We start from the raw sequence: 12,650 nt of genomic DNA, 5'->3' as shown, positions 1-12,650 counted from the left end.
AGATGGTCACTTTATATTGGTCAAGGGAAAAATACAACAAGTAGATGTTTCAATTCTAAATATTTATGCATCCAATTTAAATGTGCCCAGATTCTTGAAACAGACCTTACTCAGTCTGAGCAATATGATAACTAATAATACCATAATAACAGGGTACTTTAACACTCCTCTTACAGAGCTGGACAGATCCTCTAAACAGAAATTAAACAAAGATATAAGAGATTTAAATGAGACCCTAGAACAACTGTGCTTGATAGATGCATATAGAACACTCCATCCCAAAGATAAAAAATATACATTCTTCATACTCCAAAATTGATCATATCCTGGGACACAAAACAAATACCAACAGAATAAAAAGAATTGAAATTTTACCTTGTATCTTCTCAGACCATAAGGCACTAAAGGTGGAACTCAACTCTTAACAAAAATGTTCGACCCCACACAAAGGCATGGAAATTAAACAACCTTCTGTTGAATAACAGATGGGTGCAGGAAGAAATAAAACAAGAAATCATTAACTTCCTTGAGCATAACAACAACAAAGACACAAGCTACCAAAACCTGTTGGATACTGCAAAAGCAATTCTGAGAGGAAAATTTATCGCTTTAGATGCCTACATTCAAAAAACAGAAAGAGAGTGCATCAACAAACTCACAAGCTATCTTATGGAATTGGAAAAAGAAGAACAATCTAAGCCTAAACCCAGTAGAAGAAAAGAAATATCCAAAATCAAATCAGAGATCAATGAAATTGAAAACAAAAGAATCGTTAAGAAAATTAATAAAACAAGGAGTTAGTTTTTTGAAAAACTAAATAAAATAAATAAACCATTGGCCAGACTAATGAGAAATAGAAAAGTAAAATCTCTAGTAACCTCAATCAGAAATAATAAAGGGGAAATAACAACTGATCCCACAGAGATACAAGAGATGATCTCTGAAGACTACCAGAAATTCTACGACCAGAAATTTGACAATGTGAAGGAAATGGATCAATATTAGGAATCACACCCTCTCCCTAGACTTAGCCAGGAAGAAATAGAGCTCCTGAACAGACCAATTTCAAGCACTGAGATTAAAGAAACAATAAAAAATCTTCCTACCAAAAAATGCCCTGGTCCAGATGGCTTCACACCAGAATTCTATCAAACATTCAAGGAAGAGCTTATTCCTGTACTGCAGAAATTATTCCAAAAAATTAAGGAGGAAGGAATCTTCCCCAACACATTCTATGAAGCAAACATCACCCTGATACCAAAACCAGGAAAAGACCAAACCAAAAAGGAAAATTTCAGATCAATCTCACTCATGAATATAGATGCAAAAATTCTCAACAAAATCCTAGCCAATAGATTACAGCTTATCATCAAAAAAGTCATACATCATGATCAAGCAGGTTTCATCCCAGGGATGCAAGGCTGGTTTAACATACGCAAGTCCATAAACATTATCTACCATATTAACAGAGGTAAAAATAAAGATCATATGATCCTCTCAATAGATGCAGTGTCCTTTTCTAATTAGAACACTAAAGAGTATAGGCATAGGTGACACATTTCTAAAACTGATTGAAGCTATCTATGATAAACCCACAGCTAATATTTTACTGAATGGAGTAAAACTGAAAGCTTTTCCTCTTAGAACTGGAACCAGACAAGGTTGTCCTCTGTCACCTTTATTATTCAACATAGTGCTGGAAGTTCTAGCCAATACAATTAGACAAGACAAGGAAATAAAAGGTATCCAAATGGGAGCAGAGGAGGTCAAACTCTCCCTCTTTGCTGACGACATGATCTTATACTTAGAGAATCCCAAAGACTCAACCACAAGACTCCTAGAAGTCATCAAAAAATACAGTAATGTTTCAGGATATAAAAATCAATGTCTACAAGTCAGTAGCCTTTGTATACGCCAGTAACAGTCAAGATGAGAAGCTAATTAAGGACATAACTCCCTTCACCATAGTTTCAAAGAAAATGAAATACCTAGGAATATGCCTAATGAAGGAGGTGAAGGACCTCTATAAAGAAAATTATGAAATTCTCAGAAAGGAAATAGCAGAGGATATTAACAAATGGAAGAACATACCATGCTCATGGATGGGAAGAATCCACATTGTTAAAATATCTATACTTCCCAAAACAATCTATCTATTCAATGCTATTCCTATTAAAATACCCACATCGTACTTTCAAGATTTGGAAAAAATGATTCTGCATTTTGTATGGAACCAGAAAAAAGCCCATATAGCTAAGGCAGTTCTTAGTAATAAAAATAAAGATGGGGACATCACCATACCAGATTTTAGGCTGTACTACAAAGCCATAGTGGTCAAGACAGCATGGTACTGGCACAAAAATAGAGACATAGATACTTGGAATCAAATAGAAAACCAGGAAATGAAACTAACATTTTACAACCACCTAATCTTTGATAAACCAAACAAGAACATACCTTGGGGGAAAGACTCCCTATTCAATAAATGGTGTTGGGAGAACTGGATATCCACATGTAAAAGACTGAAACTGGACCCACACCTTTCCTCACTCACAAAAATTGATTCAAGATGGGTAAAGGACTTAAATTTAAGGCATGAAACAATAAAAATCCTCCAAGAAAGCATAGGAAAAACACTGGAAGATATTGGCCTGGGGAAAGACTTCATGAAGAAGACTGCCATGGCAATCGCAACAACAACAAAAATAAACAAATGGGACTTCATTAAACTGACAAGCTTCTGTACAGCTAAGGAAACAGTAACCAAAGCAAAGAGACAACCTACACAATGGAAAAGGATATTTGCATATTTTGAATCAGACAAAAGCTTAATAACTAGGATCTATAGAGAACTCAAATCAATCCACATGAAAAAAGCCAACAATTGCATATATCAATGGGCAAGAGACATGAATAGAACCTTCTCTAAAGAAGGCATACAAATGGCTAACAAACACATGAAAAACTGTTCATCATCCCTATATATTAGAGAAATGCAAATCAAAACCACCCTGAGATACCATCTAACCCCAGCGAGAATGGCCCATCACAAAATCTCAAAACTGCAGATGCTGGTGTGCATGTGGAGAGAAGGGAACACTTTTACACTGCTGGTGGGACTGCAAACTAATACAACCTTTTTGGAAGGAAATATGGAGAACTCTCAAAGCACTCAAGCTAGACCTCCCATTTGATCCTGCAATCCCATTACTGGGCATCTACCCAGAAGGAAAAAAATCCTTTTACCGTAAGGACACTTGTACTAGACTGTTTATTGCAGCTCAATTTACAATCACCAAAATGTGGAAACAGCCTAAATGCCCACCAACCCAGGAATGGATTAACAAGCTGTGATATATGTATACCATGGAATACTATTCAGCCATTAAAAAAAAATGGAGACTATATCCTTCGTATTAACCTGGATGGAAGTGGAAGACATTATTCTTAGTAAAGCATCACAAGAATGGAGAAGCATGAATCCTATGTTCTCAATTTTGATATGAGGATAATTAATGACAATTAAGGTCACGGTGGGGTTGGGGGAAGGGAAGAGCAGAGAGAGAAAGAAGGAGGGAGGGGTGGGGAAAGGAAGAGCAGAGAGAGGGAAGGAGGGAGGGGGTGGGGCCTTGATGTGTGTCACACCTTTTGGGGGCAAGACACGATTGCAAGAGGAACTTTACCTAACAAATGCAATCAGTGTAACCTGGCTTATTGTACCCTCAATGAATCCCCAATAATAAAAAAAAAAAAAAAAAGGGAAAAAAAAAAAGAAGAGAAAAGAAACTAGTTTTTTTTTTTTTTGTATGCTCAAAAAAAAGAAAAAAAGAATTCACGCACTTTGGCCTCCCAAATTGGCAGGATTACAGGTGTGAGTCACTGCTCCCAGCATCTTTTCTTTCTTTTTGGCAAGTAGGGTGTGGTAATTTGAAAGATTTCAGAATTGTCATTTGTTGGGGAAGTTGGAGGAGCTAAGCCCTGTTGTTGAAAATTTCAAGGCTGTGGTGTGATGTGATTGCACCTGTGAATAGCCATGGCACTCTAGCCTGGGCAACATAGTGAGATCTCATCTTTAAAGAAAAATGAGAAAAATTACAAGGAAGAAGAAAAGGCAATTTCCAAAAACAGAAACCAAAATGGCCAACTGATGAAATTCAACCTATTGAATGTAGTAGGGAATGCAAATTAAATGCAATAAAATACTCAGGGTCACATTTAGGTTTCTGAGGTCTGAAACTTATAGAATTTTGGGAGCTAGCTCCCTAAAACGGTGACTTCAAAATTAAGGATTATTGTAAATTTTTTTGGAATAAGAAGTGAAATTACAATAAACTATAAATGTTATAAAGCTGAAAATTGCCACAGAAGTCACTAAGGCCAGTAAAAGTAATGTAATATTTTTATTAATGATTTAACATTTCTTTATAATAATTTTCCTGCATTTTCTGGTTGCCTATCCTTTTATCATTTTTTCATTTCACAACAATTTCATAGTACCATTTTCTGTGGAGAGGATAAAAATACAATTCGGTAATTATCCTAGTGTGGTTGATTGGGATCCCTAGCTGGGATTCATAAAACATGACTCCATACATAGATTTACTTACTTTTTATAATACTACTACAGGTTTGTACTTTATAAACTAGGGATTCTAATATGTTCTATGTCATATCATGCCTATCAAAAAAAAGTATTAAGTAGATTCAGTGCATTTATAATGGTCTACTCTACATTATTGAGTATATTCCGGAAGGAAGAGAACTGTTTTGTCCAGGCATGGATGAGAAATGAATTCTCCACTGATGAGTTTCCACAACTGATGACTGGAAGAATAGACACAGACTAGATTCTGGCCTTGTAGGTTTCAAACTGTGTTTCTCTCCCATTCTCCAAACAGTTCCATGGCCAAGGCTTCAAGACACAATTACATCATGATATAATCTTTAGCTCTGCAGCTTCGTGTCATGAAGCTGGGTGAGTTGGCACAGTAGGCAGTGGGAATATTTTGGGAGCCATTCCTTCTCTGGGGAGCAGCTATAGTTTAAATAGACACAGAAGGCAGTGCAGATCCCTAAATATTTCCCACCAAACCCTAACTAAATGTATAACATTTCCAATTCAGTTTCATCTTAGCCAACTTCCAAAACTGCTTTCAGCCACTTGGATAACAGAACAAGAAAGATGATTGAGAGTTACCAAAAAAACTCGGCTATCTTAACAGACTTTAATTAAAATCTTTACTTTTGCAGTTTATGAAGATGAATAACATGTCAATAAATTGTGAGAATCATTCCCAGGATCTTAATTAGATGCCCTAAAACTAAGCTTTATCTTTATAGTAAACACCTCTGAGTCTAGCTATACTTTAGATTGAGTTTTCGTATTAATGTCAATGTTTAAAGCAAAAAAACATATACAGTAAAACACAATGTATGCGGCCCATAATGGCCTAACACAATGAGTTTTTCCTCATGTTGTAGATCAGATCACTTTATATTTTTGTTCATTCTAGTCAAAGCATTGGATATTATTAAGATCATGTTGTAAAGAAATATAGATATGTGAACACTAGAGTTGCACACAGGGTGGCAATGCTCACAAGAACTGCTACTGAAGAAATAGCAAAGTCATATCTCCCATATCATCAGTATGGGGCACCTTCTCATGAATTCATGAAGCAGGAGGACAGGCTGAACCCCCACGCTGTAAGCCACTTCCTCCCTCCCTCTCTCTCTCCCCTTAGTACATAGAGTTTAATTCAAATAAGTAATTGATTATATTATGAGACCTTACTATTCTATATGTAACTCACAATTTTCAAAATTGGAAAAACTTTTCTTGTAACATTTTCAGAATGAAATTTAGCATTATGCATCAAAATCCCTAAAAAATGGCCAAGCCCAGTGGCTCAAGCTTATAATTCCAGCACTGTGGAAGACCAAAGGTGGAAGGATTGTTTGATGTCAGGAGTTCAAGCCAGCTTGAGTAAGAGCAAGACCCTGCCTCTACTAAATATAGAATAGAAAAATTAGCCAAGCATCATAGTGCACACCTATAAGGCAAGAGGGTCACTTGAGCCCAGAAATTTGAGGTTGCTGTGAGCTATGGTGATGCCACTGTACTCCACCCAGGACAACAGAGCAAGACTCTGTCTCAAAGAAAAAAAAGAAGAAAGCCCTAAAAAATGAGTATATCCCTAAAAATTCAATTTCTAAGAATTCATCCTAACAAAGTCATTATGGATATGTAACTAGAAATGTGTTTGTTGTTAGGTTATTTTTTAATCAGTAAAAATTGGAAATAATCTACATGTTAGATAATAGGTTTGTTAAACAAATTATAATATATTTACACAAGTGAATACAACACATAGATTAAAATACCCCCAAGAAATGTGGAAGATCTACTTAAAGAAAAATATTTAAGTTGTATAAAGGACATAAAAGAAAATTTGAATAAATGAAAAAAATACCATGCTCTTGGGTAAGAAGACAAATATTATAAGGTAAATTAACCTATAAATTTAACTTTATTCCAATTAAAAATAACAATCAGAATTTTAAAAAATGAGATAATATGACTCTAAATATGAAAGTATAAATGACAAGAATAACCAGAAGCATTCTGAAAAGAAGTAAAAAGACTATCTCTACTAAATAGTGAAATATAGTATATTATGAAAAGCTACAGTAATGAAAACTACGTGGCAGTGACTCATAAGTGGGTGTACAACACAGAGTTCAGAAATAGGCCTTGACATATGAAGGAAAATAAGATAGAAATGGCCTTTTAAATTAAGGGAGAAAATGGTGGACTGTTGAATGGTGTTATGACAAGCACCTAAGATACACTAAAATTGATTCCAGAGAGACTAAAATAAAAGGTATGAAATTAAAATTAAAACCAAAAAGGCAGAAAAAATATAAAAATATGTAATGTTAGTGTAGGAGAGACCTAAATTAGCAATATACAAACCTCACAAGTCATGAAATATACATAAATATGAGACACAGAATTTTTAACACTTTGTAAAGAAAAATGCCATGGACAATGTCTGAAGAAAAAATGACAATCTGGGAAAAACATCTCAATGTGGATGACAAACAAAAGGCTTATTTTTCAATATATAAAACCTTAAAAAAATTAATAAGAAAAAGGCCTATAAAATATAGTTATCTACTACTATAGAACTTTACATAATACAGCACAGAAAAATTTTTTTGTAATTTTTTTATTGGCTTCACTGATGTACAATTTACATGTGACAAAAACCTGTTGATTTTAAATGTAAAGTTTGATGAGTTTTGAAAATGTTTATGGTTGATAACTACCACCACAACTAAGATACAGAATTTTGGGGCGGAACACAATTATAGTGACTTTATCTAAAAAATGCCAGCAGTGTAACCTATTTCTCTGTACCCTCAGTGAATCCCAAACAATAAAAAATAAAAATAAAAACCCCAAAAGATATAGTATTTTTCACCATTCAAGAAATTTCTCTCTTGCCCTTTTGCAATCAATTTCCTTTCTGCACCACTGACATCTGGGAACCCGTGATGCCTTCTTGTTTACTATGGTTTTGTCTTTTCTAAAATTTCATATAAACAAAATCATCTATGTTGTTGCAAGTATATGTAGTTTATTCCTTTTTATTGCTGAGTAGTGTTCCACTGTATGGATACATCATGATTTGTTTATGCATTCAAAACATCTGGGTACTGCTCAGTTGGGCGCCATTATGAATAAAGCTGATCAGGACCATGTCTAAAGAGTGGAATTTCTAAGTCATATGTCAGGATACATTTATAATAAAAGAAACTGTCAGACCATTTTCTAAGGTTTCTAAGGTGGAACATGGGGAGAATCATTTACCAATAAAAAAATGAAGAGTTCTTCCTGGAAGAAAAAAGAAGAGTTTGAGGCAAAAAAAAAAAAGTCCATCTCTTTTTGAAATATGGAAAACCACTTTTCTAAAGCAGTTATGTCATTTTACATTACCCAGCAGTGTATGAGAGTTCTAGTTGTTCTATATCTTTGCCAGAACACAGTATAAGTCTTATAAATTTTAGCTACTATAATTGGTATGCAATATCTTATTATAGTTTTAATTTGCATTTCCCTAATGATTAATAATGTTGAACAAAACACTATGATTTTTGTTCTGCCATTTGTATTTCTTCTTTGGTGAAATGTCTATTCAAATATTATATAATTTAAGGTCCTTTTCTTCTTATTACATTATTTGTCATTTCTTGCTCTGTTTCTATTGATTGATTTTTCATCTACTGATGAGTCATGCCTCCTTGCATGCCTGATAGTTATTGTATGCATGTTGAGTATTGTGTATTTTACCTTATTGGGTGTTGGATTTTGTTTTTGTTTGTTTGTTTTTTAAAAAAAAAATTGAACATTTTTCCCCCCTCAAAGACAGTTAAGTTTACTTGAGATCAGTTTGATCCTTTGGTGGCTTGCTTCTAAGCTTTATTAAGGGAGCTCCAGATCAGTGTTTATTTTAGTGTTAATTTAGGCTCCCTACAAAGATAATATCCTTCTGAGGACTCTACCTAATTCTTTGTGTAAGAGAGCTCTCGGTTTGGGCTGGGATGAAGACAAACTACTCCCAGCCCTGGTGAGCTCCGGGAGCTGGTCAACATCCTGCTTTCTGATAGTTCTTCCCCTGCTCTCATGGAGTTTTCCCCGATGCATGCTCAGGACAGTATTCAGCTAACGACTTGAGTTCTCCCTCTAATCATTTCCCTCCTCTCATACGCTGCTTCACAAATTCTAGCCACTCTGCCTTCCCTGAACTCTAATTTCTGTCTCCTGCATTTTGTGAAATTGTTGGGCTCTGTTTGGATTCTCTGTCCCTTCAGGGATTACCTGGAAATGACCTTGAGACAACAAGCTAGGAAAATGGTAGGGCTCACGTCATTTGCTTCTCTTCTCATAGTTATCACCACCCTGTACTGTCTGTTGTTCTATGCTTGAAACCAGTTGTTTCATATCTTTTTCTTCCTGTTTTTTTCTTGATCTTTACAATGGGAGGGACAATTCCTATGGCAGTTAATGCCTTGTGGATGACATGAAAGTCTCTTTTTTCCTATTTTCAGTTTTCAAAATCCTGAGGGAGAACTTTAGCCTTGCTTATGTCTGGTGATCACCCACAAACCAATCAAGATAGTGGGGACAGATGAGAAAATCAGTTTCTAAGGTTGGAGTGTCTGGAAACTCATTCTCCAATAAACAACATAGAGCTCTTCCCAGAAGAAAGGGGAAGGGTAAAAGGCAAAAACAGATAAAAGGCATCTACTCTAGAAGCAGTTCATATGAAAAAGAACTTGAAGTGCAACAACTGATAAGAGTTGTAAGAGTTCCATTGTCTAGAAGGCTGAGTCCATTTCCCAGCTCTATGTTTTCCAGGGTCAAAGAAAAACAGGAGAGAAACAGTCCAAGATAGATACAACATGTAATGGTTACACTTAAAGAGACAGAATGTAGTTAAAATATTAACAGGCTCAGAGCTGTAAGCCCAGCACTTTGGGGGCCTGTGGTGAAGGATCAGTTGAGGCCAGGAGTTTGAGACCAGCCTGGGTGGCATAGTGAGATCCAATCTCTACAAAAATTTAAAAAATTAGCAGGGTGTGGTGGCACACACCTGTACTTCCAGCTACTCAGGAGGGCAGGGTAGGAGGATCCTTGGAACCCAGGAGTTTGAGGCTGCAGTGAACTATGATTGTGCCACTGTACCTTAGCGTGGGCATCAGAACAAATGGGAAATTTGAGCCATCTCTAATATGGCTTGGCAGGGCAGTGAGCATCACCCCATCCCTTAAAAAAAAAAAAAAAGCAACCAACTTTCTTTTTTTTCTCTTCTTTCCCCTCATCTACTCATCTAAACAAGCTCTGTGGACAAGTTCTTTCTCAGTCCTTATGTGAAATCTAGGGTTGTTTTCACTAGTTTCCTGATCCTCTTCAGATAATAAAAAGACCATCATGTATTTTAACCCCACGAATAGTTGCAGTTTGCCCAGGTTGTGCAATAGTCAAACCTGAGAATTCCATTTGTAGGTGAAGCTTACCCACATGCGGCATGCTTTGGGAGGGAAACAGCACATAGCCATCTTCTTCTTTACTTTTCCCACCAGTAGGATCTCTTTGAAGAACAATATTCCATCCCCTTCATACCCAAGATGGCTAACAGCATTTTCTGACCTCTGGGGTAGGGGACAGGAAGGCACAGGTGAACGGGAGGGGAGATCTCAGGCAGGTCCTGCTTGCTTGGTACTGTTCTGGTCAGGCTTGGGTGTCCTCTTCTGTAAGTATTCCTGTGAGTCATTGTTTTAACCACATTGCCTTGAGTGAGGTATAGTGAGGCCAGACACAGATCAATAAAGAGAAACCAGAAAGGGTTTTACCATTTTCTTTTTCTTTCTTTCTTTTTTTTTTTTGTGGAGACAGAGTCTCACTTTACCGCCTTCGGTAGAGTGCCATGATGTCACAGGACTCATAGCAACCTCTAGCTCTTGGGCTTCCGCGATTCTCCTGCCTCAGCCTCCCGAGCAACTGGGACTACAGGCACCGGCCACAACGCCCGGCTATTTTTTGGTTGCAGTTCAGCGGGAGCTGGGTTTGAACCTGCCACCCTTGGTATATGGGGCCGGCGCCCTATTCACTGAGCCACAGGCGCCACCCAGGGTTTTACCATTTTCTTCACTCACAGTTCCCTGGGGAGAGCATATCAGCTCTGTTCAGGGCCCCTCAGGGCCAACACCAGAGTTAGTTACATGCGTGGGGAGAGAAGGAAACCGTATAAACACTTTTACTGTGGCTTCCAAGGGAAGGAAGAGGTGAGGTAGGACCGGCTAATTTGAATGATGTCTGTCAGTGGGTTCTGGGGCTCAGGGGCCCTCTTTGGTTGTCTAGTACAATTAGGGTTGGGTATATGGTGACCTGGAGTGCTCCAAAAGGAAAGTGATTGGGGGTTCCGAGTTAATAGACTGCTGGAGAAGGGGAACTGACCAGCCTCCAGACAGGACCTCAAAACTGGGTCAAGGCAGCAATAAAAAGCACTATATTACTGGTATTTTGTGGGTTCTTTGGAGGCTCCTTATCACAGAGGGCGTCTCATTTGCAGTCCCTTTGTTGTCAGCAAAATCTTCTGCTTGTATCAGGCACACACTCATACACATTCTGCTACATCTGAAGGTACTAAGCTTTCTCCTGCGTCTTTCACGTCTGACACTGAATTATACATGACATGAGCATCAGCAAAGGAGGATAGAGGGCTGAGAGAGCACCACGCAGGCCTACGCTATTAGAGGGTAGGGGAAACAGCAGAGAGCCAGGGAGTAAAGGACAAAGGGTTTCCACAGTGTGCTACGCAGTGCTGCCGTTAGGGCCAGCAGAGTGAGGCACTTGGCGAGGGCCCAAAATCTAAGGGACACCATAAAACCCAGTTATCAAATAATATTTAGTGCAGAATTTTAAACATACATAAAAATGTTTATAGTGGGTGCACAAGTTCCCATTTGCTTAAGACTCTAATATGGCTCGGCAGGGCACTGGCATTGTGCTGTAGATGCTCCTAGCTCTCCTGGCCAGGTCCAACCCAGAGCAATCCCCAGGAATGACCTTCCAGAAGTAGCCCTCCAGCTATGACTTCACGGAGGCGAATCAAACCAAAGCAAAATGATGATGCATGAAAGAAGAAACCGCACAAATTTAAGTCCAAAATGCCTATTTGGGGAATGGTGGTGGTGAGGGGGGTGGGCAGGAATTAGGTCATGTAGGGACTCCGTGGGATTGTAAGCGCGGAGACAAGCATCCAGGTTTGCTTCTTACAGAGATAATGCCGCGTGGGGAACGGATTGAAGAGGTCAGGTCGGGAAAGAGGTAAGTCCTTTTATGAGGTTGGCCCATAATCTGAATGAGGGGTAACAATCCCATTCAGGTGTAGACAGACTCCCAAGTCCAAGTCTGGACCTCAGTTTCCCCGCTGTAACACTGAGGGTGGGGCGGCACCCGGGGTTCTGCCCTGCCAGCTGGGCCACCGCAGGGTTCCACTTTGAGGGGCCAGCGCACCCGGGCGCGCCGAGGACCCGCCGGAATTCAGCCGGGGGCCCGGGCGAGCGAGGCGGGGCGGGTCCGGCTGGTGCCCTGACCGGCTTGCCGCCCAATCGCCGCGGGCCCGCCGGGCCCCGGGGGGCTGGGGCCGCCGTCGCCGCCAGAACGTGCCGCGGCTGCGCCGACGCGCGAACGCCGAGCAGGGCGGCGGGCGCGCTCAGTCTGGCTGCGGCGGCCGTGCGCGAACGGACGTACCGGGAGCGCCGCAGCCGCCCGAGGCGCCAGCAGCCGAGCCGTGCCGCGCCGCGCCACCCGGGCCGTGCCCGCCCGCCCGCCATGGTGTCATGGATCATCTCCAGGCTGGTGGTGTAAGTGGCCTTTTTCCTCGCGTCCTTCCTTCTCCTCCCTCCCCGTCCCCGGCCCCTGGGCTGCGCGCGCCTCTGCGCCTCCCGGCCCCAGTCGCTTGGGCTATTAATACCCGGCGGCCGCTAAAATTAGCAGGTACAGTAGCTGCCGAGGACGCCAGTGAACCGGCGGGCGGCGCAGGACGCGGCTGCTGCCGGGGAGCGCCGCCGGTGCAGGC

The 12,650-nt window shown here is 39.8% G+C and overlaps 1 protein-coding gene across 4 annotated transcripts in view; it reads left to right on the top strand.

Annotated features, from left to right (window-relative positions):
- The first annotated feature begins 12,251 nt into the window (after positions 1-12,251).
- Positions 12,252-12,650, top strand: part of REEP1 (receptor accessory protein 1) — a 144,708-nt gene continuing 144,309 nt past the window's right edge. For all 4 annotated transcript variants that reach the window (XM_053587615.1, XM_053587613.1, XM_053587612.1 and 1 more), the window contains exon 1: positions 12,252-12,435. In XM_053587615.1, the coding sequence (XP_053443590.1) occupies positions 12,404-12,435 (32 nt within the window). In that variant the 5' untranslated portion in view covers positions 12,252-12,403. The remainder of the gene's footprint in view (positions 12,436-12,650) is intronic.

Source organism: Nycticebus coucang, chromosome 4 (assembly GCF_027406575.1).
Source record: "Nycticebus coucang isolate mNycCou1 chromosome 4, mNycCou1.pri, whole genome shotgun sequence".
Lineage (NCBI taxonomy): Eukaryota > Metazoa > Chordata > Mammalia > Primates > Lorisidae > Nycticebus > Nycticebus coucang.
The sequence above is the reverse complement of the archived record's forward strand: the minus strand, read 5'-3'. Positions and strand labels throughout refer to the sequence as shown.